We start from the raw sequence: 27,990 nt of genomic DNA, 5'->3' as shown, positions 1-27,990 counted from the left end.
ACAATCAGGAGGCAAGCAAAATGAACCAAGCATGTTTATGGGGGAGGGATGCAGGGGGCTGCAGCGCTCAGGGAGGCACAGGATGGTGCTGGTCAGGGCCAGGCAGTAGGGTGTCCTGCTGACTTCCAGCTGAGGACTCTCATTCTCCTGGGCCTGTGAGACTGGGTGGATAGAAGGGAGCTGAGAGGTGGGGCTGGAGAATTTCACTACAGGGTGCCCGGGGTGGGTCCTCTTCATACACCCCCTCATTGAAGCCAAGCATCCCTTCTGTGCATCTGCAGGAAGACTTCTCTCCTGGGGCTACTTGACCTAGAAAAGAGAGTCCTGGGGTCAAAAAGTGAGTGCAGAGGAGCGGAGGAGGGGGACAGGGCCCAGAGGCAGGCAGTGTCAGTGACCACCAACACATGGGCTGGTGCATCCCCCATGCTTCCCTCTGTCCTGCTCCTGTTCTTCCCATTATCCTGAATGTGACTCCAGAGTGACCCTTGGAGATGCATGTCGTCCATCTCCATTCCCAAATGGAGGGACATCAAGCCTGGGAGCACCCACCTTGATGAAGGTGACAAAGCCACTGTAAAGCAATGTGAGGAGGAAGAGCGCCACGAAGGTGCACAGGGTGGGCCACAGGCCGCCCTCCTCCTCCAGGTCTGTGTAGTCATCGCTGTTCTCATCCTTGCTGTGTGGGGTAAGGGGCTTGGTGGTGACTGGTCCTGGGGAGGAACCAGCGCCAGGTGAGAAGGTCCCTGTCCTGTGGGCAGGGCTGCCTCTCACCCACCCATACTTGGACAGCACTGACCTGATGTGCAGCTCTCCCCTTGAGTGCCATCCTCTGTCTCTTTGGCAAACATCTACAAACTGCCATCCCCCCCTTGCCTGCACTGGGTCCTGGGAGCTGTGCCAGGTGGGCAGAAAGACCTGAACCCAAATTTTCTGTGAATAAGTCTATATGGTGTCTCAATGAGGGTGTGGGGAGGTGGGTGGCGCTTAAGTGGACCTGGAGCTGGCCAGCGAAGGCTTGCTCAGAAAGTGGCTACTGAGATGTGGTGTGAAAGATAAGATGGTGTTAACCAGGTAGACAGGAGGGAACAGCATTCCAGGGAAGGAGCAGTGTGCACGGTGTCCTTATTGAGAAACAGCCTGGCCCCAGGAGGAGGGAGGGGAGCCCCTGACCTGTGGTGGGTGGAGGAAAGACCTGGCAATTGCCAGGCCATGGTGACTCTATCTTAATGGCAATAGGGAGGCAGTGACAGGAAAGATGTGTTGTGAACACAGGAACCTTGTGACTGGCCAGTCTTCTTTCATCTGAAGACTGGAGTGTAGCCTGGGCAATGTGTGGAAATTGCTGATGTCCAGGACCAGGACAACACTTACACAGGAAGCACACCCAGACTGTGGTGCAAAAACTGGTAGCAAGTGAGAAGAACTGACAACAACCATTGAAAGTCACAACACTGCCTGGTGCTCACTCCACAAGTGCTTTTTGAGGTTGTGCCACCTGCTCAACCACAGCCACACTGGTGGGCCTATGGTGTGCTGGTCCAGGGCCACTCCATAGGGGATGGACTGGCCTAGGGCCACTTCACAGGGGGTGTTCTGATCCAGGGCACTTCACAGAAGATGGGTAGTGAATACAGAATTCATGGGAGCCCTGGAAACTTTTATAGTATCCTGTTAGATCTACTAATAAAAAATCAGCATACAGCAGTTCCTTTATCCTTGGTTTCCATGATTCCAGTTACCTACGTTGTATGAGAATATTAAATGGAAAATTCCAGAAATAAACAATCCACCCGTTTTATATTGCACACTGCTCTGAGCATTGTAATGACTTGCACCTTGCACCATCCTGTTTCACTGCCTGGGAGGGGAACCACCCCTTTGTCCAGCCTTCCTGCACACTGTCCATACTGCCCATCCATTAGGCAACCTATCTTGGTCATAGGTTGACTATTGAGGTGTCACAACACTTATCAATGGCTTGGCACCACCTGGCTTTCAAGTGTCCACTGGGGGTCTTGGAATGGATTCTTGTGCATAAGAGGTGATGAGTTTATCTTTGTTGCCATTCGTTTTATTTTCAAGTGATTAATTTTCATTTTAATTTACAAAGGGTACTGCTTCACAATGAATCAGAAATTTAGAAGAGAGCAACATCCCTTGCTATAGGTAGTGTGAGATACCTATAATACAAGGGCAAATGGTCCAGAGGTAAGTCAGACAGCTAGACATGATTGCCATTCAGTACAGAATGGGCTCTAACTAGATGAAGAGCAAAACAGTGTACCCTCTGGGAAGGCATCTGACCCAGACAGAGGTCACAGGGGTCCCCCAGGAAAGCCTCAGACTCATGAATGATGGTGGAAGGTGGCTGGAGGAGGAGGGCAGGAGGGCTCTCCTGAAGGAGAATCAGCTTTGAGACTTGTGAGACTTGTGAGAGAAGTCATGCTGCATTAGTACTCACATAGGCCTGGGGTTTCCACCTAAAGCAAAGGGAGACATGAAGAGTTTTAGCTAGTATTACAGGATCACTATTGAGTTTTTTCTTCTTCTCCTCTTACTTTTTTCTTCTTTTTGTTCAACTCCTCTTCCTTCTTCTTTTTCTTTTTCCTCTTCTTTTTTTGATACAGGGTCTTACTATGTATCCCACACTGGCCTCAGACTTGAGATCCTCCTGCCATCACCTCTTACAGGCCTGCACCACCACACTTGGTTCAGTGTTGTTCTCAATCCCAACATCTAATTATATTTACTGTTTATTATCTTGATTATGGGTGATATTTTTTCTGCTGCATTGCATGTCTTGTGATTGTTAATTTTATGCTGGACATTGTGCACAAATGAATATTTGGGTCTGGAGTAGAATACAGGTATTTATTTTCCACATAGTGAACACATGCTCTGTCTGTGAGGCAGGGAAGGCCTTTTCATTCTTAGCAGGAGCTGAGCTGGGGTGAAGCTGGGGGAGCATAATTGGCTTCTGGCTATAAGTGGTTTGAGATGGGGCAGGACTGTCCATCCAGTGGGGCTTTGGGGAGACAAGATCTGCTGTTTCCAAGCTCTGTTCCCAGGGACTGTATTCTTAGCAGAGTCCTATGTAGGAGAATTGCAGGTAGGGGTTCATTTGGCATTTGGTCTCTTCTGTATTCCTATCCCTCTTGTAACCCCATAATACATTAAAATTTTGGATGATTCCTTGATGTTGTCTTACAGATGTCCCAGTACCCTGTTTTCTAGGACAAGGCAAAGAATGGGGCGGGGGTGGGGGGGCGGTGGGAAGCTACTGTCTTCTCACTGGTGAATTTAAGTCAGCAGGACTTCACTGACTCCTCAGCTATTTAGTGGCTTTCAATAAACTTACAATGTTAAAAGTAGGTTTGTTGTGGCATGAGTGACTGATTGCACTCTTTTCCACATGCCTGGAAACACAGAGCAGATGTGCAGATTAAGAGATCACCTTGGCTACTGTGATGGATGGGTTGGAGGGATCAAATTGGTTGCAGAGAGACCAGTGAGGCTATTGTGATAATCCAGGTGAAGGACTGGGTGGGGCCAGTGCCAAGAAGCAGGAAGATTTGTGGTTCTCAGGAGTTGGGGGTGATGGAAGGTGATGCCCCTGGTTCTGTGTGGCACTTAGGCTGATGTGGATGTCTCATGAGATGAGGAACATGGAAAGAAGGGCAGGATGAGGGATAGAGAGAGGATATGGAGAGGCAAGTGTAGGATGGCCTTTGTAAGGTTGTTTTCTAATGAAAATAATGACCTCAAGTGCCATGCTGGCTGCTGAGGGATGCCTATGTCCAGACCTCCTGAGAGTGTTGCGTGATTCTGGGAAGAGGGAACCAATGCTGGACTGACTTTAGAACCAAGATGGAGTGGCCTTTGGAGCCACTGAGAGTAGATCTAGAGAGAGGCAGGTGATAGGGGAGCGATGTCAAAAGTGAAGAGGGAGAGCTGACCCAGGACAGGTACAGGACCAGTCTGTTTCAGGACCACAAGGCTGCCAAAACATGTCAGGAGTTGCTGGCTGGAGGAGGGGGTGCCTATGAAAGGCATCAGATCCTTTCAGGATGCACTGGCATCTTCAGTCAGTGCAGTGAAGTGGTTGACAGGGCTGGGTGAGGGTGTGCCTACATGGAGGAGGACTTTCTTCTGCAAGGGCCCTGGGGATCCCAGGGACCAAGCAGCAGATCAGAGCTTCTGGAGCAGGAGCTGGTAGGGGTTTGACATATCTGGGCCTGGTCTGGCCTCCTATAGCTGCTTCAGTCTGCCTTGTGTCCAAAATGAGGACTGTGACCCATCACCACTAGCTCACACACCTCACATCTGCAAATGCCTGCACACCTTGCTTTGTCCCACACATACTATATGCAGGACTCCTAAGTTGACCTGGTTGGAACCTTCCAGCCCAGCTATGCAAGGCTCACAGTGCCCCAAGTCAAGGTCCTGACTGCTACCCAGACAAAAGAAGGAAATGAAGCAGAGGTGGCCCTGTCTCCAGGTCTGATGGCACCAAAAGAGCCAGCATCCTCCTTGAAGGACCAAACATGACAGTCACAAGCAGAGCTTGGGCTCTCCATCAAGGAGCTGGAAGGCACTGGTGTATGCTTCTGCATCCCAGGTGTATAGATGTATATTCATTTGCATGCCCCGTAGTACTGACATCCGGGGCTCTGGAACCTGATGGTCAGTTTCCAGGCCAAGCCAGGTAGATGGTCCAGGCTCAGCTGTGACATACCAGGATGGCTGGTCAGTTAGGTTTGGGAAGAAGATCACATGGACCAGGCCCTCAAGGATCCTTCTGGGGAGGGGGTCCTTCCTGTCTACTCAGTGGAGGAAAGATTGTTAGGGTCAGGGGCTGCATGTCAGTGGTGAGGAAGGAAGCCACAGCCTGTGGTTGAAGGTGCAGAGAGTGTCTACGGGGGTGGGGGCACGGGATGGCAGTCTTGGTGTGAGTGGGTGGCCAGAGGTAGGGTTGGAGCACCAGGAGAGACCCTTTGGTTGAGAGACAGAGGGGACTGAGGAGCAGCTGCTTCTCAAGGGGCCCTTACAGATCAGGATGGGCTTCTGCCTATGAGGATAATCACCACTGTCAGGCCACCTAGGCAAGGCAGGTGGAGTCAGGCATGACCTACTCCTGCCCCTTGCTAACGAGGTGTCTTATTTCCTGGTTTCTGTGGGCCTGGATTCTGGCTCAAGTTCACACCAAGCTGCCTCTCCTACTGCCTCCTTGACCAAGGGACTGGGCACAGGTGGCACACACACTGGGTCACGTCTGTCCCACCGGGGCTGTGCTGGCAGCAGTAGGGACGCTGTTCTGTGTGCCATCTCTCTGGGCAGCAGAACCTCCTGTGAGGCTCAACCCTAGTCTTGGAGGGCAGGCCATGGACTTGACTGTGAGGGCCCCTCATGCTGGGGACTTTACTGCCCTCTCCAGCCCCTCTGAGCAGTGTGTGGTCAGGGCCTGCCATGGCACTCAAGATCTGAACTGTCACCTGTCACTGGGTCCATGCCCTCACTGCTGCTCTGTGGTCCTGGACCCTGAGATGGGCAGGCAGCTGTCTAAGGTGACCACACCCATGTTCACCCAGCAGAGGTCCCTTGTCTGGGGCCATCTTGATCAGAAATGGCCATTCCTCAGGAACTGTCCTTGCAAAATATCCACCCTGTGCTGGTCATCCTGGCCTAGTACACAATATATGGACAGGAAGGGGAAACCTGGCTCCTGCTAGGCCATCGAGGCTCAGGAGTTTGAGAAAGCCTGTTCTCACACCAGACATGGAGAAGGGAACTAGAGAAGGACAGGGGCTCTGAGCCAGGCCGTTGCCGTAAACCTAGAGGAAGATAAGGGCTCCTCCATCCTGGCCTCCCCGCCCGAGCCTGTCCAGTGATCCCTACCTGGGTATGACTCATCAACAGTGTCCAGGATCTTGCTGGCATTGAGCATGGTCCGGGAGGCCTCGTGCCTCACCACACATGTGTAAGTGGCCGGAGAAGTCCCGGCAGTGGCTGGGAGGCGCAGGATACTCCAGCTCCGGAATGTCTTGTTCCCAGCCTGGGCCATGGGGTGTGTGGAGGCAAACCAGGAAGGATTCACCTCTCTCTTATCTTCCAGCCACATCAGGAGGATGTCTGGAGGAGAGAAGCCAGACACCTCACACAGCAGCCATGAGGCTGTCTCTGCAGGGACCGACATGCTGAGAAGGCTGATGGAGAGGCTGCTGGGAGCCTTGGAACCTGCAGGAGAAGAAACTTATCACACTGGGACTTGAAGGATCGTGAGAGAAGCTGGTTGCCTGACTGACAGCAGTTCTGACATTGTTCTGACTGCAGTGTTGGTCAGGGCACTGAGGGAGCCCAGGTGGCCAGGGTGGGAGAGGGGGTGGGCTGGACACTGGGTAGTCCTGGGGGGAAGTGGGTGTCTGTGGGGCACTGGGAAGCCCTGTTCCCCACCTGAGAGTCGTCTCACCTTGTTCCTTCAGTGCTGTCAACACCTTGTGAGACACTAGGCTGGGATGGGTCAGTGTGCAGTAGACAGGAGTTCCCTTGTTCCACATGGACCTGGTCAGGGTCAAGTGACTGCTCATACTCTGGGAGCCATTGACCAGCTGTTTCAGTGACTCTTCCTTCACACTGTGGGTTTGGGGTACCCCAGCCACCTTCCAGGATAGGTGGGCCTTCTGAAGGTCATCTCCCACCACAAAGCAGGTGTAGATGGCCTCCTCCTTCAACCACAGGTCCTTCAGGGGAGGGTGCAGCAGGTAGATGTGGGGAGGGCAGGGGTGGCTTGAACACTCTGCAAGGAGAGGGCAGACGGAGAGTCACAGCAGCTCTTTTGGGAGTGGCACACTTCCTCTGCTGGGCTCCTGGGGCTTGGTGAGCAAAGGCCCACACTGTGGACAGTGCTTCTCCTAGTCACTTTCCAACCCCCAGGGCTTCCTAATGTCCCCTGAGCAGACCCAGGCCTTTGCTGCTTTGTGTGGCCTCCTGTCAGTTGGGTGGAGACTCACTGCAAGCCAGGTTTTCTTTGGAGCTTCCTTCTGTTCTCCCTTCCCCCACTCTTGTGTTCTGAGGGGCTGACCTGGGCTTTCCATCATCCCAGCTTTTATCTGGGAGTAGCCAGGAGGCACTACAGACAGGTGGGTAGTGGTGAGATAGAGCTTTCCTCCCTGCTCTAGCTTTGGCAGGACACATGTGGTCAGGCTGTGGTCACCCTGGAGTTGCAGAGGCTGCTTTGGACTCTCCTGTGGATCCCTGGGACCCTCCCTCAGCCTGTGAGGGTAAGGGCACCTGTCTTACTGGGCTAGATGTGGCACCCACCCACTCAGGTGCTAAGAACCCCTCACATCTTAATTGTGGCCTCCTCACGCTCCCCATGGGTGTCCCCTGGTTCTATCAGGAACACTGACTGGCCTTTTGGAGGCTTGTAGAGGTCAAAGTTTCTCTGTGTTCAACGACATTCTTATAATAATTTCTTCTATAGCCCAGGGCTTAGACAGTCAGTAAGTTACTGGGCCATAGATTTGTAATAGAACAGGAGTCAGTCAAAATCTGAAGGTCTCTGCCTCCTTCTCTTCTTTTTCTTCCTCTTTCTCCTTCTTCTTTTCTTGAAAAGATTTTAGGTCACAAACATTTTGTATCTTTTTGATGTGTAAAAGGTTGTTCTGAAATACGTATACATTGTGGAATGGCTTAACTGAGCTAACTAACACATGCATTACCACACATACTTATAATCCATTATCAGCAATTTTCAGGAGCACAATAAATACATTATTTTTGATCATGGCCACCATCTTGTACAACAGAACTCTTGAAGTCATTCCTTTCTAATGAAACTTTGTATGTATCCTCTGACCAAGTCTCCCCCGTCCCCTTCGCAACCATCATTCTACTTTCTACTATATAATTTTACTTTTTTTAGGTTCTAAATGTGTGGTACTTGTTTTCCTATACCTGGCTTATTTCACTTAATGTAATGTCCTCCAGGTTCATCCATGTAGCAAATGACAGGATTTCCTTTCTTTAATGACTGGATAGAATCACATGATGTATATGTATCTTTCCTTTATCCATTCCTCCTTTGACAAACATTTAGGATATTCCATTCCACAGAACTGCAGTGAATATTGATTTCATTTCTTTTGAGTTTATACTCAGAGGCAAAATTTCTGGGTTGTATGGAAGATCTATTTTTAACTTTTGGATAATGTCTCTGCTAATTTACATTCCCATCAACAGTGTGCAAGAGTTCCTTCTCACCCTAGCACTGGTTATCTTTCATGTTTTGATAGCAGTCATTCTAGCAGGTGTTTCTTTCATACAACTTTTTCATATAGTGCTTAGCTATTTGTATGTCTTCCTCTGAGAAACATCTATGTACATGCTTTTCCCATTTCAATAAGATGTGTGGTTGGTGAATATTTCTTTAAATCCACAATGTCTCTTTACTCAGTTGTTTCCTTTGCTGTGCAGGGTCCTGGGGCATTTGTGATCTTTCTTCTTTCCTGTAGGCATTTGTTTTGCTATATACTTCTGGTTCAGAACTGCTTTTATTGCTATCAGTAGTTTTGGGCATGTTGAGTTTCTCTTAAGAAATTTTGAATTTCTCTTTTAAATGTCTTCTGTGGCCCACAGTTATTCCGGATCATGCTGTTTAATTTCCACTTGCTTGTAAAGTTCCTCAGTGTCTGCTGTTATTGACTTTGAGTTTTATACTGTTGTGGTCAGAAGGGAAACTTGGAATGCTTTCTCGCTGCATAAACTTGTTCGTACATGTTTTGTGGCCTGACAGATCAACGCTGTATAGTGTTCCAAGTGCTGTGAGGAGAATGTGTATTCTACAGGTGATGGGAGAAAGGTTCTGTAAATGTCTGTCAGGTCCACCTGGTCTGGAGTGCAGTCCAAGTCCAGTGAATCCTTGCTGATTCTGTCTGGATGATCTGTTCAGTGTTAAAGCGGGACACTGAAGTCCTCTGTTAGTATTGCATTGCAGTTCACCCCTCCTTGTAGATTTGTAATATCTGCTTTGTGTATCGGGGGCTCTGGTGTTGGATGCATCTACATTTACAATCACTACATCCCCTTGCTGAATTTACCTCTTTATCATTATATAATGGCCTTCTTATCTCTTTTTACAGTTTTTGACTTCAAGTCTATTTTATCTGATACTAAGATAGCTTTCCCTGATGACTTTTAGCTTGTCTTTGCACAGAACATCTTTTTCATCCATTCACTTTCACTCTTTGTTATTTTTGACCATTTTGACTTTTATCCTTCATTACAGAGGTGTGAGAGATTTACATAGCATCATTAGAGTCCTGGAGTATTTTCAGTGTGATCATAAATAAATAATAAATAAGTTTGCCTCAACCAGAGAGTTTATAACTTCCTGTGTTTATCCTGACAGCAATCACTGTCCTTTTGCTTGCTTGTGTAGCACTCCCTTACACATTTCTTTCTTTTTTTGGTGGTACTGGAGTTTAAATTCAGGGCTTCATGATTGCAAAGCAGGCACTCTACCACTTGACATTTCTTATAATGCTGGTGTCATGGTTTTAAATTCCTACAGCTTTTGCTTGCCTGGAAACATTTTATTTTTCCTTTGCTTTGGAAGGATAATGTAGCTAGGTATAGTAGTCTTGATTAGCAGTGGGTTTTCTTTGTTTGTTTGTTCCTTTCTTGCTTGCTTTCTCTCTCTCTTCCTCCCTCCCTCTCTCCCTTCCTTCCTTCCTTCCTTCTCTTCTATCAGTCTGTCTCTCTCCCTTTCTTCTTTCTTTCTTTCCTGGCCACAAGGTTTGTACTGAGAAAATTTCTGGTAGTCTATTGAGAATTCCCTTACATGTGATGTGCCCCTGTTTGTCTTGTGGATTTTAGAATTCCCTCTTTGTCCTTGACTTTTCACAATTTGTCATAATATGTCAAGATGAATACCTTTTTGGGTTGAGTCCATTTGGGAACCATTGAGCCTTCTGTATCCCAATGTCTTTATCTCTTCAAACACTTGGGAAGTTTTCAGCTATTTTCTTTGTAAGAGTCTTTTCTGAAACTCTCTCCATCTCTTCTCCCTCTAGAATTTCCATGTTTCCTTATTTTTTTCTTATGCTAATTTCTTTTTTTCCTCTGTGTGTGTTACTTCAAAAGATCTGTTTCAAGTTCAAAACTTCCTTCTTCTTCTTGATCTAGTCCATTATTGAAGCTCTCTATTATGTATTTTTTATGCATTGGATTCATTAGCTTCAAGATTTCTGTTATTTTTCTTGAAGAAATTTTTTAATGATAACCTGTCACTTGGTTTCTAATTCAGTTCACAAATTCTTTTCCTGATTTCATTGAATGGTTAGTCTGCATTCACATGTACCTCACAAAGTTTCCTTCAGATAATTGTTTTGAAGTCTTTCCCAGGCATTTCTTCCTGGAAAATTATTGCATTGTCATTGGAGGTTTCTTACTTCCTTGCTTTTGCATGTTTCTGTGCTACTACATTACTATCTGTGTGCAGGTGGAACCGTTGCCTCTCCCAGTCTGCACAGCAGATTTTGTAGGGAAACATACTTTCCTGTGTGTAGGTCCTATGATGTCCCTTGAGCAGGGTTCACAGGCTTTGGTCTGGGTAGGAACAGTAAAGTAGTCTCTGTAGGGTCGTCAGCTGTAATCCATGTTAGTGATGTATGGAGTTCCCCAGTGGTATAGGCTGTGGGAAACTGTGGCAGCGGTGGACAACACTGCTGAGGTCAGGACATTGGGCTGGTCAGGCCAAGGGGGCTTGTGCACTGCAGGCTGGCCACACAGCAGGCTCAGGCTGGCTAGAGTCATGAATCACGAACTTCTCCAAACAAGGCTCCTGGTTAGCATCTTCTGGAGATGGCAGACAGGGTGAAGGTGGAACTAGAGCCTAACTGGGACCCAGTACTTGGGGACAGTGGAGCCGAGAAGCAGAAGGAGGTGAGACAGTTCCTGCTGCTGTCCTGTCATCTGGTTGCCATGGCCACCAGAACTTCAAATGACACCCTATGTTTACTTAAGGGTTTCAGAGTTGAGTTCTGCTGTCCTGTCTGCTTTGGCCATGTGCATCCATGGGAGGCTCCATGATGAGATATGGACTCAGCTCAGAGATGAGAGCCCCAGTCTGATGGACCAGTTGAGCACCAATGCTATTCTTTCCCTTGCCAACTGTGTTCCTGTGGTGTGAACCCATCCTTCACTCACCAAGGTCTGAGCAGTGGCATCTTCTGGTGCTCAGGGCCTGGCTTGCAACAGATGTACAAAACTCAGTGCAGTGCCCCATCCTCACCTGGGTGTGACTTGTGGTTCAGGTGAGGATTCATGGAGGGTGGCCTGGAGCAGTTAGCCTAAGAGTTGAGCAGACGGGTAGGGGCAAGGTGCACTGAGAGGGAGATTGCTTACCTGTGCCCCCAGTGGTGGTGGCAGTGTTGATTTTGGTGGTCTCAGTGGAACCCTTCTCTGCTCTGGGTGGTACAGTGGGCACCGGGGAGGCCTGAGCATTCCATGATGCTGGAATCAAATGAGCAGTGGGCAGGTGAGGGTGAGAAAGCAGAGTGGACTGAGCAGCCCAGGGCTGTAAAAGACAATGGAAAAGAGGCAGCCAGGCTGGTGCAAGGGTGTGTTGTGTGGTGGCATGGAGAGAGACTGGATGTGGAGAGGCCTCTCAGCTGTTGCCTTTGCTAAGCCAGCTGCCTGCTTTCACATTTGGGGAAATATCCCTGAGAAAAGGAGTAAGTGTTGTGTTGGATTCATGGGGCAGCAGAGAAGGGGAAAGGGAGGACCAATGGTGTCTGGCCAGATTGGGAGGGGCCAGAGGAGAAACAGCCAGAGGGAGAAGGCTTGAGGGAGAGTACCAGATGGAGGAGGTGAGTGGCCAGAAAGGGAGCAGCCAAAGAGAGATAGTTATAGGGGAGAGTCTAGAGAGGGTGAGCAAGTTGGGGAGGACTTGCAGGAAGGGGAAGGAGTGGTGGAGTCTGTGTGGGATACAGGGGATGGGCAGAGAGGGAAGACCTGAGCAGGATGACCAAAGGTATAGCAGAGTAGAGGCATCAGGTGGCAAGGGTACAGCACAGGGGATAGAGTAGGAGAGCAAGAATGGAGGGCCCAAAGGTGAAAGGATCCAGAGAAGACAGGCCAGAGGAGCAGATGAATTGGACAGAAGGGGCAGGGGCAGAGGGTGCAGAGCCATAAACACAGAAGGGAAGGTCCCAGTGAGGAAGAGACAAGACAGTGCTCCCAGGGGGATGGTAGGGGATTTCTCTAGTCCTGGTGGTCTTCATGATGGGGAGGTGTGGAAGATCCTCCAGGCCCATGCATACCCACCTGGCAACTGGAAAGTCTCATTTATGTTCTTATTGGTCTCATAGTGGTTGATGATGCATCTGTGGTGTTTGTCTTTCCATTCCGAGGCAGGGAAGGAGAGAAGGCTGGTCAAGGTGTATAATTCACCGATCCTTACTGAGGGGAAGGTCTTCTGGATCTGGCCCTGTGCCTCTGAGTGCCAGGTGACCTTCACCGGTTCTGGGACATATCCAGTCACCAAGCATGCCAGGTCCATGATGCTGTCTTCCTTTGGGGCTTTGCACCCTGAGATGATGGAGAACACGTCCGGGGGCTTGACAGTGACTGAAAAACAGACAATGCGATCCTAAGGACTTGGGGGTGCATATTAGGACCCCAGGAGGAGGTGGGCAAATGTCTAGGATGATGTCCGAGGAAGATGTATCTGGGTGAGCATTTGAGGCCCACGTGACTGCTCTTCTGCTGCGTGGGTAAGAATGACTAGGGGTCACAGCTGGCTGGGGCTGAAGGAAGCATCCTCTCTCCAGAGGTTGTGATGCCCTCTGACCAGTCCTGTGATCTTTCATCCCTCTGCCCCCCATCTCTTCTGTGAACCCTCCTTGAGCCTTGTGAGGATGAGGGGCACCCCAATTCAGGGAGGTATGGTCTTAGGGCCCTGTGGTCCCCACTCAGGACTCTCGTTGATGGACCTTGGTTGGCATCAGGGCTCCCATTTCCCTGAGATGAGCCACAAAGCTGACTTTTATATGGTTCCCCACTAGTTGGTGGGGACCAATCCTTCTCTTTGTGAGTCTTGGATGCTTAAGACCTGTTTGAACCAGCCAGCTGTCACTCATGGATGCTACAAGGGGTGGCAGGTTCCAGTGTGGTAGTTTTGTACTGGACCTAGTGTCCTGGAATGTGATCAAGTAAATGCAGGGTCCCTGCCTGGACCCTGATGGCACTGCTCTGTCCCAGTCTCATGAGGCCTTTTCTACTGCCTCTGACCCTTATGTTCTCCCATGCCACCCCACTATTTGTGCTTAGGTGAACAAGACATGCTGTTATCCAGTTTGTTACACAGAAACTGCCTCTTTCTCTTCCAAACCCACAGTGACCCTTCCCCTGTACTTATATCTTTTTCCTGGGGCTCCTCCCCAGGACTCTCAGCCCACCATATCCTCCACAGCCTGTCTGTGGCCCTGCTCAAAATCTAGAGAGGCCCCATTACCTTCCCCACACCACCTCTTGGGCCTCTCTGGGTCATTCTCAATTCTCACTGATGTTCTGGGATGTTGGCCCCACCAGAGCCCCCCACAACACTGGCAGATATATGGGGGATGGGTGAGGTTATGGGTGAATTGCCCCTGCTACAGAATCATGTACTGAAGTACCAAGCCCAGGACCTCAGAACAAGCCCATGTTTGGAAATAGAGTCTGCAGAATCAATCAAGTTGAGATGTGCTCATATGAATCAGGGTAGACACTGAACCTAACAGGTCAAGGATCATTGAAAGGGGCAGGTGGGACTTAGATGCACAGAGAAAAGGCCATAAAGATGAGGTAATGGCTAGGCCTCTGCCTCTGGTTGATTCAACAGGCCAAGGAACATCTGACTGCCAAGACCACAAACCTAGGAGAGATTCCTGGGACAGATTGTCCCTGTGGCAAGCGAGAACTGGCCCTTTCCATGCCATGATCTCAGGCTCCTGGCCTTCAAGCTGGAAGAGAATCAAGCCCTGCTGCTCAAGCAGCCAACTGTGGCACTTTCTCCCAGCAGCCCACAGGAAATTAATACAGATTTTGGTATTAGAAATACTCTGATGATGTAACAATTACCTAAACATGTGGAAGTGAATTTGGAATTTGGTAATAGCCCCTGGACATCCTTACGACAACAAGCCCAAAGTGGGCTCCCACTGTTCTCTGCACCCCAAGGTGGCCCCTCCTGGGACCTGGTTCTTAAGACTGGTCCACACCAATGGCTCTGGGGTTTCCAAGGCCCCCTCCACCTCTTCTCTCCTTACTACTACAGTCCCCCTGAACTTTTTCCATGGTCTGTGAGCTGCCTCCAGCAGTCTACACCATAGCCAAGGGAGCCACCTCAACACTGCCCCTACCTTGCCTTTGCAGCACTCTGATCTATGGACTGAACTTCCATGACCCAGCTCCCCCTTACTGGGAGTCTTATTTCCATCCATCTTTCTTTGCCTCCTAACAACTGTTACACACTAAAGATTTGTGTCTCTGAATTCACACATTGAACCTTAAACCCCAGGGTGCTAATGTTAGGAGGTGTGGCATCTGAGAGCTGATTAGGGCATGTTGAGATTATTGTCTGGAGAAAAGCCCACAAAGGGAACCCTTGTCCCTTCACCAGATGAGGACACAGTGAGAAGGGACCATCTATGAACCAGGAAGAAACCTTCACCAGATAGGAATCTGTTGGCGCCTTAATCTCCAACTGTAGCCTCAAGAACCTTGAGAAATATGTGTCTGTTGATTAGGACACCCAGTCTTTGCCATTTTGTTATGGCAGGCCAAATTCACTGAGACAGTGGTTCACCCAAAACTTACTCTGACTTCCATGCTTCTGTCTACACCCACTGCTGCAGGTGACCAGCAACAATGACCCACAGAGCACAGTTACTGGAACACTGCAGCAGGGCAAGCACACCCCAGAGAGCTCAGCCAGCTCCTCTTGCATTCCAGCAGCACACGCCACATATGCCACAAAGGTTTAGGACAAGACCCAAAGTGTCCCTGCTTACTAGAAACAGTGCCAGAGAGAGAGATGGTGGTGGTGCTGTGCAGAGGCCCCGAGGCCTTACCCAGCTTCTGGATTCTCATTGTGTGTGGGAGACTAGGCCTAGAATTCTCCTGCTTCACCACCTTTCATCTGTCAGACTGGACAAGTGTGGCCTGGCCAGCCACATGTGTTACACCTTCTCCCTTTGGCCCTTTTCTGAGCATACCTTTGTAAATCCAGCCAGACAGCTCCCTTACCCATGGTTCCCTATGGAATTAGGGTCACTCTTCAGATGCACGTGCCACACAAAAAGTTGCAAAAGAAACAAAATCCTTCACCAGAAAGCAGTTTCACAAGATGAAATATCTGTTTATTTTGAGGTCACACATATACACGGCACAGAAGTGTTCAGGTAGACCTGCCACTGCAGGTGCCTCAGGTTGACAGGTTTTTGGCTAGTCTAGAAAGAAGCCTGTCTTACAGCTCAAAGCTGAAGGGTGACATAGGGAAGATCTAGGTACAAGTTTGCAAGCCACATAGTCTGAGCCACCCCAGGTCCAGAGATGGTATCCTGTGAGTCAGTGTCTTGGTCTTTGGTGTCCTTCCATGGGTGAGTCACTTTACCTGCAGGCAACAGAGACAGCATGAATTGTGTCCCCTTATAGTGAACAGAAGTGGGGGCAGGGAGGACCTAGTGAGCCCCCAGGACTGCTGTCTGGTCACTGCCTTGCGGTGGCTCCTAGCACCCTCTCATTCCCAGCCATTCTACCTTGAACAGGGTGACGGTGGTGCTGTAGAAGAGGCTGAGGAGGAAGAGGACAATGAACGTGGAGGCGGTGGTCCAGAGGTTCTCGAAGCCCTCTTCCTCGGCGCTCACTTCGCCCTCTGTGAGGGGAACACAGAAGGAGGGAGGGTCATAGTGGGCAGATTTCCATAGCAGCAGCAAAGCCTGGTGCTGGCAGAGTACCTGCCTGCCGTCTGCCTTTGGGTTGGGAGAACCCAGGCTGCATCTGGAGGAGATTTAGCCTGCACAGGATGGGTCCCCTGACATCGCAGGCTGGACAGAGTCAGCACAGGCTAAGCTGCAGCAGACAGTGAAATGGGACCCAGGAGCCCATGTGGCAGACAGAGCAAGACAGATGTAGCAGGTGGCAGACATGGACAAGGGTAAAGGCAGAGGCAGTGACCCCTGTAGGGTGGTATTCTGTGTGTCCTGGAGTCTTCTTGAGCAGGTTTCAGAGCCAGGACCACTTGGGCTGAGAAGCAGGGAAGGTATCCCTGTCCCTTGTGCTTTGGTGATGGGCAGTGGGACGTTATACCCCTCCTCACTTCCTCTGCGGGACTCTGGCACCTTATCTTCCTCCTGGAGCAGAGTCACTGAGGGTGGCTGGTCCTAGCCTACTAGCACTAACAGCTCTTAAGACCAGGGGACAGTCAGACACCTGAGGGAGGCAGTGGACAAAATCATTCAGTGGGGTCCTGGACTCTGCACAGATGCACCCTTGGAGATTTCTGAAACTCAGGCTCCAAAGGCCCTACAGTGTGGGGAATAACTAGGATGCCATCCTAGGGAGGAAGCATATTCTGTTGGGTGTGAAGACCTCATTGAGGCCACTGTCTTCTGTGCCAGGGGCTTAGCCTACCCCAGGGCAGCTGCCTTATGCACCCTGGGCTGGGAAGCAAGGTGGGTATTTGTAGTCTGATAAGCTCAGATTGATCTGTGGTGTCCTACTAATGAAGGGGCAGCCGAGGGCACCCCTCTGTCGTCAGGATAGGTCTGGATACCACCTGCTCTGTCTAGATGTGGCCCAAACTCTGGCTCTGTTGCAGGTGAGTACTGAGGATAACTGCTGCCTCCATGAAGAAGCTAGAAAGGAGGATGCACTCTGTCCCTGGGGCACTCTCCCCTGAGCAAAGGCTGGGCACAGGCTGGGAGGCCTAAACACCAAAGCCCCGTGTAGCTCTCTAAGCCCTGGACCTGGGTGGTGACCCTGGTCAGAGTTCAGGCTCAGCTGGGCTGTGGAAGCACATCCATGCAGAGACAAAGGACAAGCAGAGCCATGAGTAGGAAGCGCTGGAGACAGCATTGTGCAGGAGTGTCTTCCAGAGGTACTGGGGACCATGGGGTGTGCGTGTGTGTGTATATCTGTGCCATGTCTATGCTTATGTGTCCATGTGTTGGTGTGTACGAGTGTGTGATGCTCACATGTAATTGCACACATGCATGTTCATGTACATGTCTATGATTACCTGTCTTCCATCTGTGTTTGTGTGTACACATGTGTTTAGAAGTGCTTGTGCCCATGTGAGTCTGTGAATGCATGTGGCCATATGTGTCTCTATGTACCTGAGGGGTCTCTTTACTTTTGTGTGTATTCATGTACTTTTGCATGAATTCATGTGCATGCCTGTGTGTCAGTGTGTCTGTCTGTATACACATCTGTGTGCGCTCATGAATGCATGTTTGTGCAAGTGGCTGTGTCTATACATGTGCTGTCTAAGTCGATGTGTTCATGTGTGCATGTCTGTTCATGTGTGCCCAGGTGTGCCCAGGCATGTGCCTGGATTGCTGCCTGTGCTGGCATGAACAAACTCTCAACCTTCTTTCTAAAAGCACCTGGAGGAGTGGCATGCGAGGCTCTGTGCACTTGCTGCAAGGTGTGCAGGGCCTTCTGGAGGCCACACAGAGAGGCAAGGGAGGGAGGAGCCAAGACGAGGGTGTTCTGCAGGGTGAAGGCAGGATGGGCAAAGAGCCCAGTCATGGCCGTAGCGGACAGGAGCATTGCACACTCAAGACCAGCATCTTTTGAATGGATCTTTTTATTTCTAATTTTTATAAAATGCAACATCTCAGCCCACTGACACGGTTAGTTTGCACATACACACACAGAACGACTGGACCCCTAGGGCCTGCCTGGTGGGGGCCCAGCACGGTCAGTAACAGGTGCTGGCCGTGTCAGACACTATCAGGGACACATTGTACAGGGTGGGTTTACCGGTGGACTTGTCCACGGTCCTCTCAGTTGCCAAGAGCGGCAAGGCCTCATGGGCCACGACACAGGTGAAGCTCTCCCCTGAGTTCCACTCCTCCTCTGGCACGGTCAGGATGCTGTGGGTAAAGTAGAGGCCTGGGATCTGAGGCTCAGGCATCGGGGTGCTGGTCACATACTTGTCCGCGGACAAGGGCTGCCCCCTGTGCAGCCACTGCACAAAGACGTCTGGGGGAGAGAAGGCCTTCACCAGGCAGGTGATCGTGGCAGATTCTCGCAGTATCAGCTGTTCCCGGGCTGGTGGCAGCATATACACGGCAGGTGGGTGCTTGGCCACCCCTGTGAGCAAAAAGACAGTGGTAAGTTCAGGGTGGACATGAGGGGACCTGCCTCCAGAGGCAGGGGGAGGGTTCCTGGAGCACAGTGAGGGAGTGGGAGGGAAACTCACCTCTGGGTTTGGAGATGGTCTGTTTCAGTGGTGAAGGTAGGTCTGTGTGGGTTACAGTGCAGGTGAACTGCTCCCCAGACTCCCATTCTTCCACACAGACACTGGCTACACCCTCAGCGCTGAAGGTGCCATTGGGGTGGCTGGTGGAGATGTTGAGGTGGGTTTTCACTGGCTCACCACTCTGGCGTGTCCATGAGATGTTCAGACTTTCATAGGTGCCCAGGTCTGTGGCCAGGCAAGTCAGCTTGGCCGACTTTGTGTGGAAGATGCTGGCAAAGGAGGGGCGTATGGCGAAGACTTGGATGTCTATGGGTGGACCTACAGCAAAGAGAACACCAGTGTCAGTGGCTGGCTGGATGTGAAGTCAGGGAAGGTTTACTTTCCCCCTAAGAAAAGCAGCTGATTTGCAGAGCCTTTGGGGTCCTGCTTCTGGGAGACACTTGGCCCCCACCTGACCTCCTGCTCCTGCCCTTGCATTGGCTGTACTGGGAAGCCAAGGCTCAGGGAGCAGACGGCCATGTACAGGTGGCATCTGCTGTGCCTGAGTGGACACCTGTACATGTGGGGGTGCCCTGGCCTGGGGTGGTGGGTTTGGGAAAGGCCACTCACCAGCACTGCATGTTGAGGACACATTCTTTGTGAAGGTGAGCCCCCTGTGATCCACACGGCAGGTGAACACGTTCAGGTTCAGCCACTCGCTCTCTGTGATGGTTAGTGTACTAGTGATCTTGAAGGTGGATCCTTTTGCCTCAGCTGTCACCGGTTCTGTGATGAAGCCAGACTTCACGGGTTTTCCATCCTTCAGCCAGGACACTGTGATCTGCTTGGGGCTGAAGTCTGTGGCCTGGCAGATGAGACTGGACTTGCGTACGCCAGAGCCAGTAAAGGCATCTCGGGGTGGGATGAACACAGTCACATTGGGAGACTGCTCTGTAGTCACTGGAGTGAGGGGACAAAGCATCAGCTGGGCCTTGCCCAAGCCCTACCCTCTGATCCCTCCATGCCAGAGTTTCTGCCTGGGCTGGGTGGGGGTCAGCTCTCACCTGGAAAGGGCACTTGCAGGTTTTTGTTGTTGGAGCCATGCTGGACTTTGCAGACCAGGTAGTCATCTTTGCCCTCAAAGACGTCCTTGGGGGACAAGAGCACCTGGGAGGTAGCTGCATACTTGCTCCCTGCCAGCACTGTTGGGAAGGTCCTGATGCCCTTGCTGACCTCGGAGTTGTTCTTGTAGTTCCAGGAAAAGGAGATGGAGCTGGGCAGGAAGTCCCGTGCCAGGCAGCCCATGGCTACCAGATTCTCATCAGGCAGGGGGCCCTCGCAGGAGATGAGGGGGAAGACACTTGGGGCAGATGGGCTTTCTGGGAACCCGGGAGGGACAAAAGAGAAAGGGAGGGGTGAGAAGCTGTCTTCTCATGCTTGCAAGTCAGGAGCTCTGTCTATATTCACTATCCCACAGAGGCTGCCCCTGCAGGCTTCCAAGAGCTGACAGGACATGCTGTGGTAAGAGGTCCTAGGCTACTGGGGGAGGCTCCCATGGTCTCCCACACTAGCCATAGGAACCCAGCTTTGAAAGCCTAGGAAAACTAGGAGGGCTGCCTGTTGGAACAGGCACATCTGGCCTTCATCAGCCAACCCATCAACACTGATACCTGTATTCAGTCAGGCTGTGTTTTGATTGGCTCAGGCTTCAGTCTGGCCAGTTGGGCTTTCCTGTGGGACATTAGCCCAAGACATTAATGTGCTCAGCGCAGAGTCTAAGGAGCCCGAGGAGCTCAAGGGGCCCGAGGAGCTCAAGGGGCCAGGCTTCATATTTGCATGTGAACCTTGGAGCCACTTATCAGTCAGGCTGCCCACTCAGTGGATGAGCTGAGCAACACCCAGCCTAACCATGCTCAAAGTCACTCTGAAGCCTCTCCAGGTGGGCAGTCAGGGCCAGGTAGGGTAGGAGGGATGTGGTATAGAACGAGCTTGACCCTAAACCTAAGAACAGCAAGATCACAGTATCTGCCCAGAACAATGTCCACCAGGACCAAACAGCAAGGCCCACTCAGTCCAGTTGAACCCCCATGGCCCTGTTGAGGTCAGTCCAGCCCAAAGCAGCTAAAAACACGGTCTCTCCCAAGCCCTTCTTAGAAAATCTAGACTAGCTCAGCTCCATTCAGCACAGCTATGTCTAGCTCTGCTGACCTCGCTATGCCAGCTCACCTCAGCCCAGCTCAGCTCAGCTCACCCCTGCCCAGCAAATTTAACTCAGCTCAACCCAGTTCAGTTTAGCTCACTGCAGCTCAATTCAGTACAGTTCACCCCAGCCCAGCTCCACTCATCACAGTCTAGCTAAGCTCAGCTCACACCAGCCTAGCCCAGCTCATCCCAGCCCAGCTCAGCACAACTCACCCCAGCCCAGCTTAGCTCACCCCAGGCCAGATGAACTCTTCTCAGCCCAGCTCAGCTCAGCTCACCCCAAACCAGCTCAGCACAGCTTAGCTCGCCCCAGCCCATTTCAGCTCAGCTAGCTCACCCCAGCCCAGCAAATCCTAGCTCAGCTCAACCCAGTTTAGCTTAGCTCACCTCAGCTCAGCTCAGCACAGTTCACCCCAGCCCAGCTCAGCTCAGCCCAGTTCAACTCTCCCCAGCCAGCTCAGCTCAGCCCAGTTCAGCTCAGTTCACCCCAACTCAGCTCAACTCAGCCCAGCTCAGCTCAGCTTACCCCAGCCTAGTTCACCCCAGTCCGGCTCAGCTCAGCTCACCTAGGCCTGCTTACCACAGCTCACCCCAGCTCAGCTCACCCCAGCCCAGCTCACTCAGCCGAGCTCACCCTAGCCCAACTCAGCTCACCCCAGCTCTGCTCAGCTCATTCCAGCTCAGCTCACCCCAGCCTAGCTCACCCCAGTCTGGCTCAGCTCACCTCACCCAGCCTATCTCACCCCAGTCCGGCTCAGCTCAGCTCATCCCAGCTCAGCCTAGCGCAGCTTACCCCAGTCCGGTTCAGTATAGCTCACCCCAGCTCAGTTCAGTACAGCTCACCCCAGTCCAGCTCAGCTCAGCTCATCCCAGCTCAGCCTAGCGCAGCTTACCCCAGTCCGGTTCAGTATAGCTCACCCCAGCTCAGTTCAGCACAGCTCACCCCAGTCCGGCTCAGCTCAGCTCACCCCAGTCCGGCTCAGCTCAGCTCATCCCAGCTCAGCCTAGCGCAGCTTACCCCAGTCCGGTTCAGTATAGCTCACCCCAGCTCAGTTCAGTACAGCTCACCCCAGTCCAGCTCAGCTCAGCTCATCCCAGCTCAGCTTAGCTCACTCAGCCTAGCTCAGCTCACCCCAGCTCAGCTCACCCCAGCTCAGCTCACCCCAGCCCAGCTTAGCTCACCCCAGCATAGTTCATCCCCACTCAGCTCAGCCCAGCTCAGCTTAGCCCAGTTTAGTTTAGCTGAGCTCAGTTCACCCCAGCACAACACAGCTCAGCTCAGCTCAGCAAGGCTTGGCTTGCCCAGCCTAGCTCACCCCAGCTCAGTTCAGCCCAGCTCAGCTCAGCTCATCCCAGTCTGGCTCAGCTCAGCTCAGCTCACCCCAACACAACACAGCTCAGCCCAGCTCAGCTCAGCTCATCACCCAGCCTAGCTCACCCCAGCTCAGTTCAGCCCAGCTCAGCTCACCTCAGCCTAGCTCAGCTCAGCTCACCCCATCCTATCCCAGCTCAGCTCACCCCAGCACAGCACAGCACAGCTCAGCCCAGCTCAGCTCAGCTCAGCTCAACTTGCCCAGCCTTGCTCATCCCAGCTCAGTTCAGCCCAGCTCAGCTCACCCCCTCCCAGCTCAGCTCAGCTCTCTCCAGCCCAACTCACTCCAGACCATCTCAGCTCAGCTCACACTAGCCCAGCTCAGTTCAGCCCAGCTCACCCCAGCCCAGCTCAGTTCACCCAGCTTAGCTCATCCCAGCCTAGCTTACCCCAGCCCAGCCCAGCCCAGCTCAGCTCAGCTCACCCAGCCTAGCTCACCCCAGTTAGGTTCAGCTCAGCTCACCCAAGCCCAGCTCACCCCAGTTAGGCTCAGCTCAGCTCACCTAGCCCAGCCCAGCCCAGCCCAGGCTCAGTTCACCCTAGCTCAGCTCAGCTCACCCAAGCCCAGCTCACCCTAGCCAGGCTCAGCTCAGCTCACCCAGTCCAGCCCAGCTCAGCTCAGCTCACCCTAGCTCAGCTCAGCTCACCCAGCTCAGCTCACCCCAGCCTAGCTTACCCTAGCCCAGCCCAGCCCAGCTCAGCTCAACTCAGCTCAGCTCACTCCAGTCCAGTTCAGCTCACCACCCCTGCTCAGCTCAGCTTACCCAGCCCAGCCCAGCTCAGCTCAGCTCACCCTAGCTCAGCTCAGCTCACCCAGCTTAGCTCACCCCAGCCTAGCTTACCCTAGCCCAGTCCAGCCCAGCCCAGCTCAGCTCAGCTCACCCAGCCCAGCCCAGCTCAGCTCAGCTCACCCTAGCTCAGCTCAGGTCGCCCAGCTTAGCTCACCCCAGCCTAGTTTATCCTAGCCCAGCCCAGCCCAGCTCAGCTCAGCTCACCCCTGCCCAGCTCAGCTTAGCTTACCCCAGTCCAGTTCAGCTTACCACCCCAGCTCAGCTCAACTCACCAGCCTAGCTCACCCAAGCCGGGCTCAGCTCAGCTCACTCAGCCCAGCCCAGCCCAGCTCAGCTCAGCTCACCCTAACTCAGCTTAGCACACCCTAGCTCAGCTCAGCTCACCCAGCTCAGCTCACCCCAGCCTAGCTTACCCTAGCCCAGCCCAGTCCAGCTCAGCTCAGCTCAGCTCACCCCAGTCCAGTTCAGCTTACCACCCCAGCTCAGCTCAGCTCACCCAGCCCAGCCCAGCTCAGCTCAGCTCACCCTAGCTTAGCTCAGCTCACCCAGCTTAGCTCACCCCAGCCTAGCTTACCCTAGAGCCCAGCCCAGCCCAGCTCAGCTCAGCTCACCCTAGCCCAGCTCAGCTCTGCTCACCCCAGTCCAGTTCAGCTCACCACCTCAGCTCAGCTCAGCTCACCAGCCTAGCTCACCCCAGCGGGCTCAGCTCAGCTCACCCAGCCCAGCCCAGCTCAGCTCAGCTCGCCCTAGCTCAGCTCAGCTCACCCAGCTTAGCTCACCCCAGCCTAGTTTACCCCAGCCCAGCCCAGCCCAGCTCAGCTCAGCTCAGCTCAGCTCAGCTCACCCCAGTCCAGTTCAGCTCACCACCTCAGCTCAGCTCAGCTCACCAGCCTAGCTCACCCCAGCGGGGCTCAGCTCAGCTCACCCAGCCCAGCCCAGCTCAGCTCAGCTCGCCCTAGCTCAGCTCAGCTCACCCAGCTTAGCTCACCCCAGCCTAGTTTACCCCAGCCCAGCCCAGCCCAGCTCAGCTCAGCTCAGCTCAGCTCAGCTCACCCCAGTCCAGTTCAGCTCACCACCCCAGCTCAGCTCAGCTCACCCAGCCCAGCTCACCCCAGCCGGGCTCAGCTCAGCTCACCCAGCCCAGCCCAGCTCAGCTCAGCTCATCCCAGCTCAGTTCAACTCAGTTCAGCTCACCCAGCCTAGCTCACCCCAGCTCAGTTCAGCCCAGCCCAGCTCAGCTCACCCCAGCTCAGTTCAACTCAGCTCAGCTCCCCCGTCTGACTCAGCTCTGCTCAGCTCACCCCAACCCAGTTCAGCTCAGCTCACCCGAGCCCAGCTCAGCAACAGCTTTTTCATTCCATTTATCTCAGGCAGTCTTACAAGCCTGGTTCTGCCCTGTCGATTTCTGAAGGTTTGGTGGAATGATAGTGGACAGCAGGGTCAGCCCAGTGGACCCTTCTCAGCTAAAGCCATCCCATTGTCAAATCCTGAACAGCTGTTGCCTTCCACCTCTGCCCACTGGTATTCCACGACCTGGTCTCTGCCCTATTGCAGCTGGCTTTAGGCTCCCAAGCAGTATCATTTACCACCACCCTTTAACAACCAGGTAGAATAGTTCTAGACATTCATAAAATTCATAAAATTCATTAAAATATCTTGAGATTTAGATCAAGAATGTAGAAGCATATCCAATGAAAATCTCTAGAATCCATAGCATTGTCTGTGCTCTGCAACTCCCAGAGCACCTCTTAGCCCAGATTCCTCCCTGCTGAATCTAAATTAGCCCCTCTGCCAAGTTCCCTCTGCATTAAGACTATTATTAACAACTATGAGGATATGCATTTTTTTCTAAATTTGCCACTAACATTCTTCTGGTTCTCATGAAGCTCCTCAGAACACACAGTAATGATGCAAAATTCAAAGCTGCACTTAGACTTAAATGGAGACAGTTTCAAGCACCAGGCGCAACATAATCAATGTTGATACCATCCATTGCAACAGGGAAGCCCATGCCCATTTCTCCTTGACAAGTCCTTAGGGAAAGTTAAATGTCAATGACCCAGACAATGGTCTCAAAGGACTCACATGCAAGCCTCCCATCTTCCTGAAACAATACTAAGACTGATTCCTCTTCAAATAGAAGCAAACATTCAACACAAACTTGTAAGAGCAGCACACTGCCGTGCTAGCTGCCTCACGCTTACCGTGTCAGATGCCTGGTCACTGGGAGGTCCGGGGTCTTTGCATGGAATAATTCCTCCAGGTCCACTAAAACTGGCTGATTCATCATGAATAGCCAGTTGGCCTGGTGGCAGAAGCCACAGCTGCACATTCCCAAGTCTGGGTGGCCTCTGGAGACTGAAAGCCGAAGCTTGGTCCAGCACCAGACCCTCTGCCAGCACTCCTCCACCAAAAGCTGGGCCAAAGCCCACCCGAAACAAAATCTGTCCTTCTAAGTGGTCCTAGATTCTTTTCTTTTGCACTCCCTGGCAGGGTTTCCTTTTAATCCGCCAACTAATATATTCAGCTGAAATAGTCCAAGACAACTCTATACAATTAACCTAAATCTATCCTAAAATGAATACTCAAAAAGTGGTCTTGAAAAATAATTCTGAAGGCATCTCTATCAGAATATCAAAGTGCTTCTTATTAACCATAAAAAGAAAATTGGATTAGCTTAAAAACTGTGAAGTTACTGTAAACATTATACTTCTGGTATTGGAAGAAGGGTTGAGATTAATTACCATATGGAAGAGTAACAGAATAATTAAAAAACACATTTCCAAAAAACATTAGAAATAAACTACCACTTATACTGTTCAATTTTTTGCACAGCTCAAACTTTGAAAATGAGTGTAATTTAGAAGTTGATAAGCTAAGGTTGAGAACTTGAATTCACATAGCTCAAAGAGGATATTTTCAGTTTCAGCAGCGCCCTCACTCTATTTTAGAAATGCAAATTACCCAGGTGTTGTTTTGCTTAGCTGGAACTTTCAGATCTGTGAAAAACATTTCAAAACCACCTCTTCATAACCATAGCTATAAATACACCTATGGTGGTTTTTCTTACTTCCCCAAATAGATTCTTGATGTGATCTGCTTCCTGCCACCTGCTGCAGGTGTTCTGGGCCTGACCAGGCCATCTTGACTCCAACTCACCATCCGCTCCTGGCATCACTCAATTAATTAAAAAAATAAACTTGATTTACTATTGTCAAAACTCACAGACCCACATTCCTATTCCTTGGCCAAACTCTCAGGAATACCAATTCCAACATGACTCACGGTTGTTAACTGAGTGATAAGAATTTTAAACACTAGGACATTTAAAAAATTGAATATACTCGACAATTTCTCACATTTCTAAGTCATAATTTTCTTAGCCATTTTTCTCAGCAGTCAATTCAAAGACATTTCGCCTTCTAATTTTTAGTAAGCATTTTCTCCCAGATGAAGTCCTCACAGAGCTGGGTTCCCTCAGCCTTCCCAGGTCCCCGTCTAGACAGCAGCCACCCTTTCTGGATGCCCAGCACCTGTTCTCCCCAAGACCAAGGCCACAAGTCCTCATCACTGACTTCATTCACCCGGAGTTTTCTTTCTAGCTAATAAAGAATTTAAAATATAATCTAGCACAGAACATTTCTTATATTTCTTATAATTTCTAAAGAAAACATTCCCTCTGCACTCTCTGTGTGACCATCCTGCTGCTCTACAAATGCTGTCACTGGGGTGCATTCCCCAGCCACCATTGTGACTCCCAAACTGAATGTCTCCTCTCATGGCCTCAAATGTTCTCCAGCCACAGAAGCTTTTCAGCATCTCACCCCAACATGGCCCTCAAGCCCCCAAGTCCGAGTTCCAGGAGCTCAGTCTCTGTATCTGACATGTCTGCCCTTATTCCAATTTTCTAAAGGCATCAGAAAACCCATGGAGGCTCTAAAATCCTTAAGGCACCCCTGTTCCCAGCTTCTCTCAATCAGCTTGCCCAGGTCCCCCCAGGACCAGTCTACAATGCTCAGAAAACCCCATAAAAAAGAGCAGAGAATGAAGACCCCGGAGAGGCCATTCTTACCTGAGGAGACGGTGACCAGGGTCCCTGGACCCCAGATGTCCATACCGTAGTAATCACAATGGTGGAGTCCCCATTAGCATCTCACAAAAACCCTGGTGCCTGGCTGGTGTCACCCTAGGCTGCCAGACTCCTATTCTCTCTGGGCACCACACTGGAGCGGCCAACCAAGTCAGTATTTTTGGGTCTCTGTGTTCCACTCCTTATCTGGGCCAGACACTCCTGGAGCCCTATGTGGCCCCCTAGGAACCCCACATTCTAGCTTGGTCCCTCAGAAACTGCTAATTCACACAGGAGTCCAGCAAACTTTGGACAACCTGCCCCAGAGAGCGGGGCCTCAGACCCGGCACAACCTGGTCACACAGCAGTCATGATATCCCTGATTTTGCTTGACGGAGCAAGGAGACAGTGGAGACTCTTGTCCCAAGCCTCTGCAGCTCAACTTAAGAACAAGGGTGGCTGGATCTCCAACTCCCATTTGCAGGAAACCTTCTTCTGGCTCCCTTTCCTGACTTCCAAAATGCCTCGGCTGCTTGACCCCAAGACTCAAGGAATTAGACACAATTAGACTGGGAAAGGGCAGGACTCACCTGAGGAGACAGTGACCAGGGTCCCTTGTCCCCAGTACTTGTCACATTGTGACAACTGTGGCAGACACCAGACAAGAACTGGTGCCTGACTAGGGTTTCAGGACCACCTCAGATCAAGCCCAGTGAAGGATCGGAGAGGACCCCAGTGGCCAAGGGTGGCCGGAATCCCTGAGAATCCCCTGGCTGCAGAGTCTGAGAACTGAGGATGTCTGTCTGCAAGAGCTGGGCATCCTCAAAGACCCCTTCCTGAGCCCCAGGCTGCCCTGGACCTTCCTGGCTTGAGACCAAGGCACACTCATTTTGCCCCCCGCAAAATGCAGTGAAAATCCCCTGAATTAAGTAGGGGAGAGAGGCTGTAAGGACTCACCTGAGGAGACGGTGACCAGAGTTCCTGAGCCCCAGTAGTCGAAGTAGTCACACTGCCACAGAATCTCTTAGAGGGTGTACAAAAACCTGACTCCCCCACCCCATGCCTGGCCAGTTGCAGCAGGAGACTTGTTTCCTATGGTCATCATGGT

General features: G+C 51.4%; 5 gene segments (V, D, J or C); all 5 read right to left on the bottom strand.

Moving 5' to 3' along the window:
- The window catches only part of LOC109674306 (Ig gamma chain C region-like), a 94,528-nt gene that overhangs the window by 65,284 nt on the left and 1,254 nt on the right, over positions 1–27,990 (bottom strand).
- The window catches only part of LOC109683548 (Ig gamma chain C region-like), a 128,668-nt gene that overhangs the window by 99,960 nt on the left and 718 nt on the right, over positions 1–27,990 (bottom strand).
- LOC109683549 (Ig gamma-1 chain C region-like) overlaps positions 1–27,990 on the bottom strand; it is a 160,790-nt gene that overhangs the window by 132,354 nt on the left and 446 nt on the right.
- Positions 2–26,879, bottom strand: LOC109702774 (immunoglobulin heavy constant delta-like). The segment is given in 7 exon segments: positions 2–309; positions 550–676; positions 5,896–6,234; positions 6,467–6,793; positions 11,404–11,511; positions 12,325–12,627; positions 25,018–26,879. Coding segments are annotated over 6 exon segments (1,200 nt in total).
- On the bottom strand, positions 15,376–27,990 carry LOC109702772 (Ig mu chain C region membrane-bound form-like). The segment is given in 7 exon segments: positions 15,376–15,655; positions 15,801–15,916; positions 18,028–18,360; positions 18,470–18,787; positions 19,079–19,408; positions 19,513–19,827; positions 27,840–27,990. Coding segments are annotated over 6 exon segments (1,347 nt in total).

Source organism: Castor canadensis, chromosome 3 (genome assembly GCF_047511655.1).
Source record: "Castor canadensis chromosome 3, mCasCan1.hap1v2, whole genome shotgun sequence".
Taxonomy (NCBI): Eukaryota; Metazoa; Chordata; class Mammalia; order Rodentia; family Castoridae; genus Castor; species Castor canadensis.
This window is presented reverse-complemented; position numbering and strand designations above follow the sequence as displayed.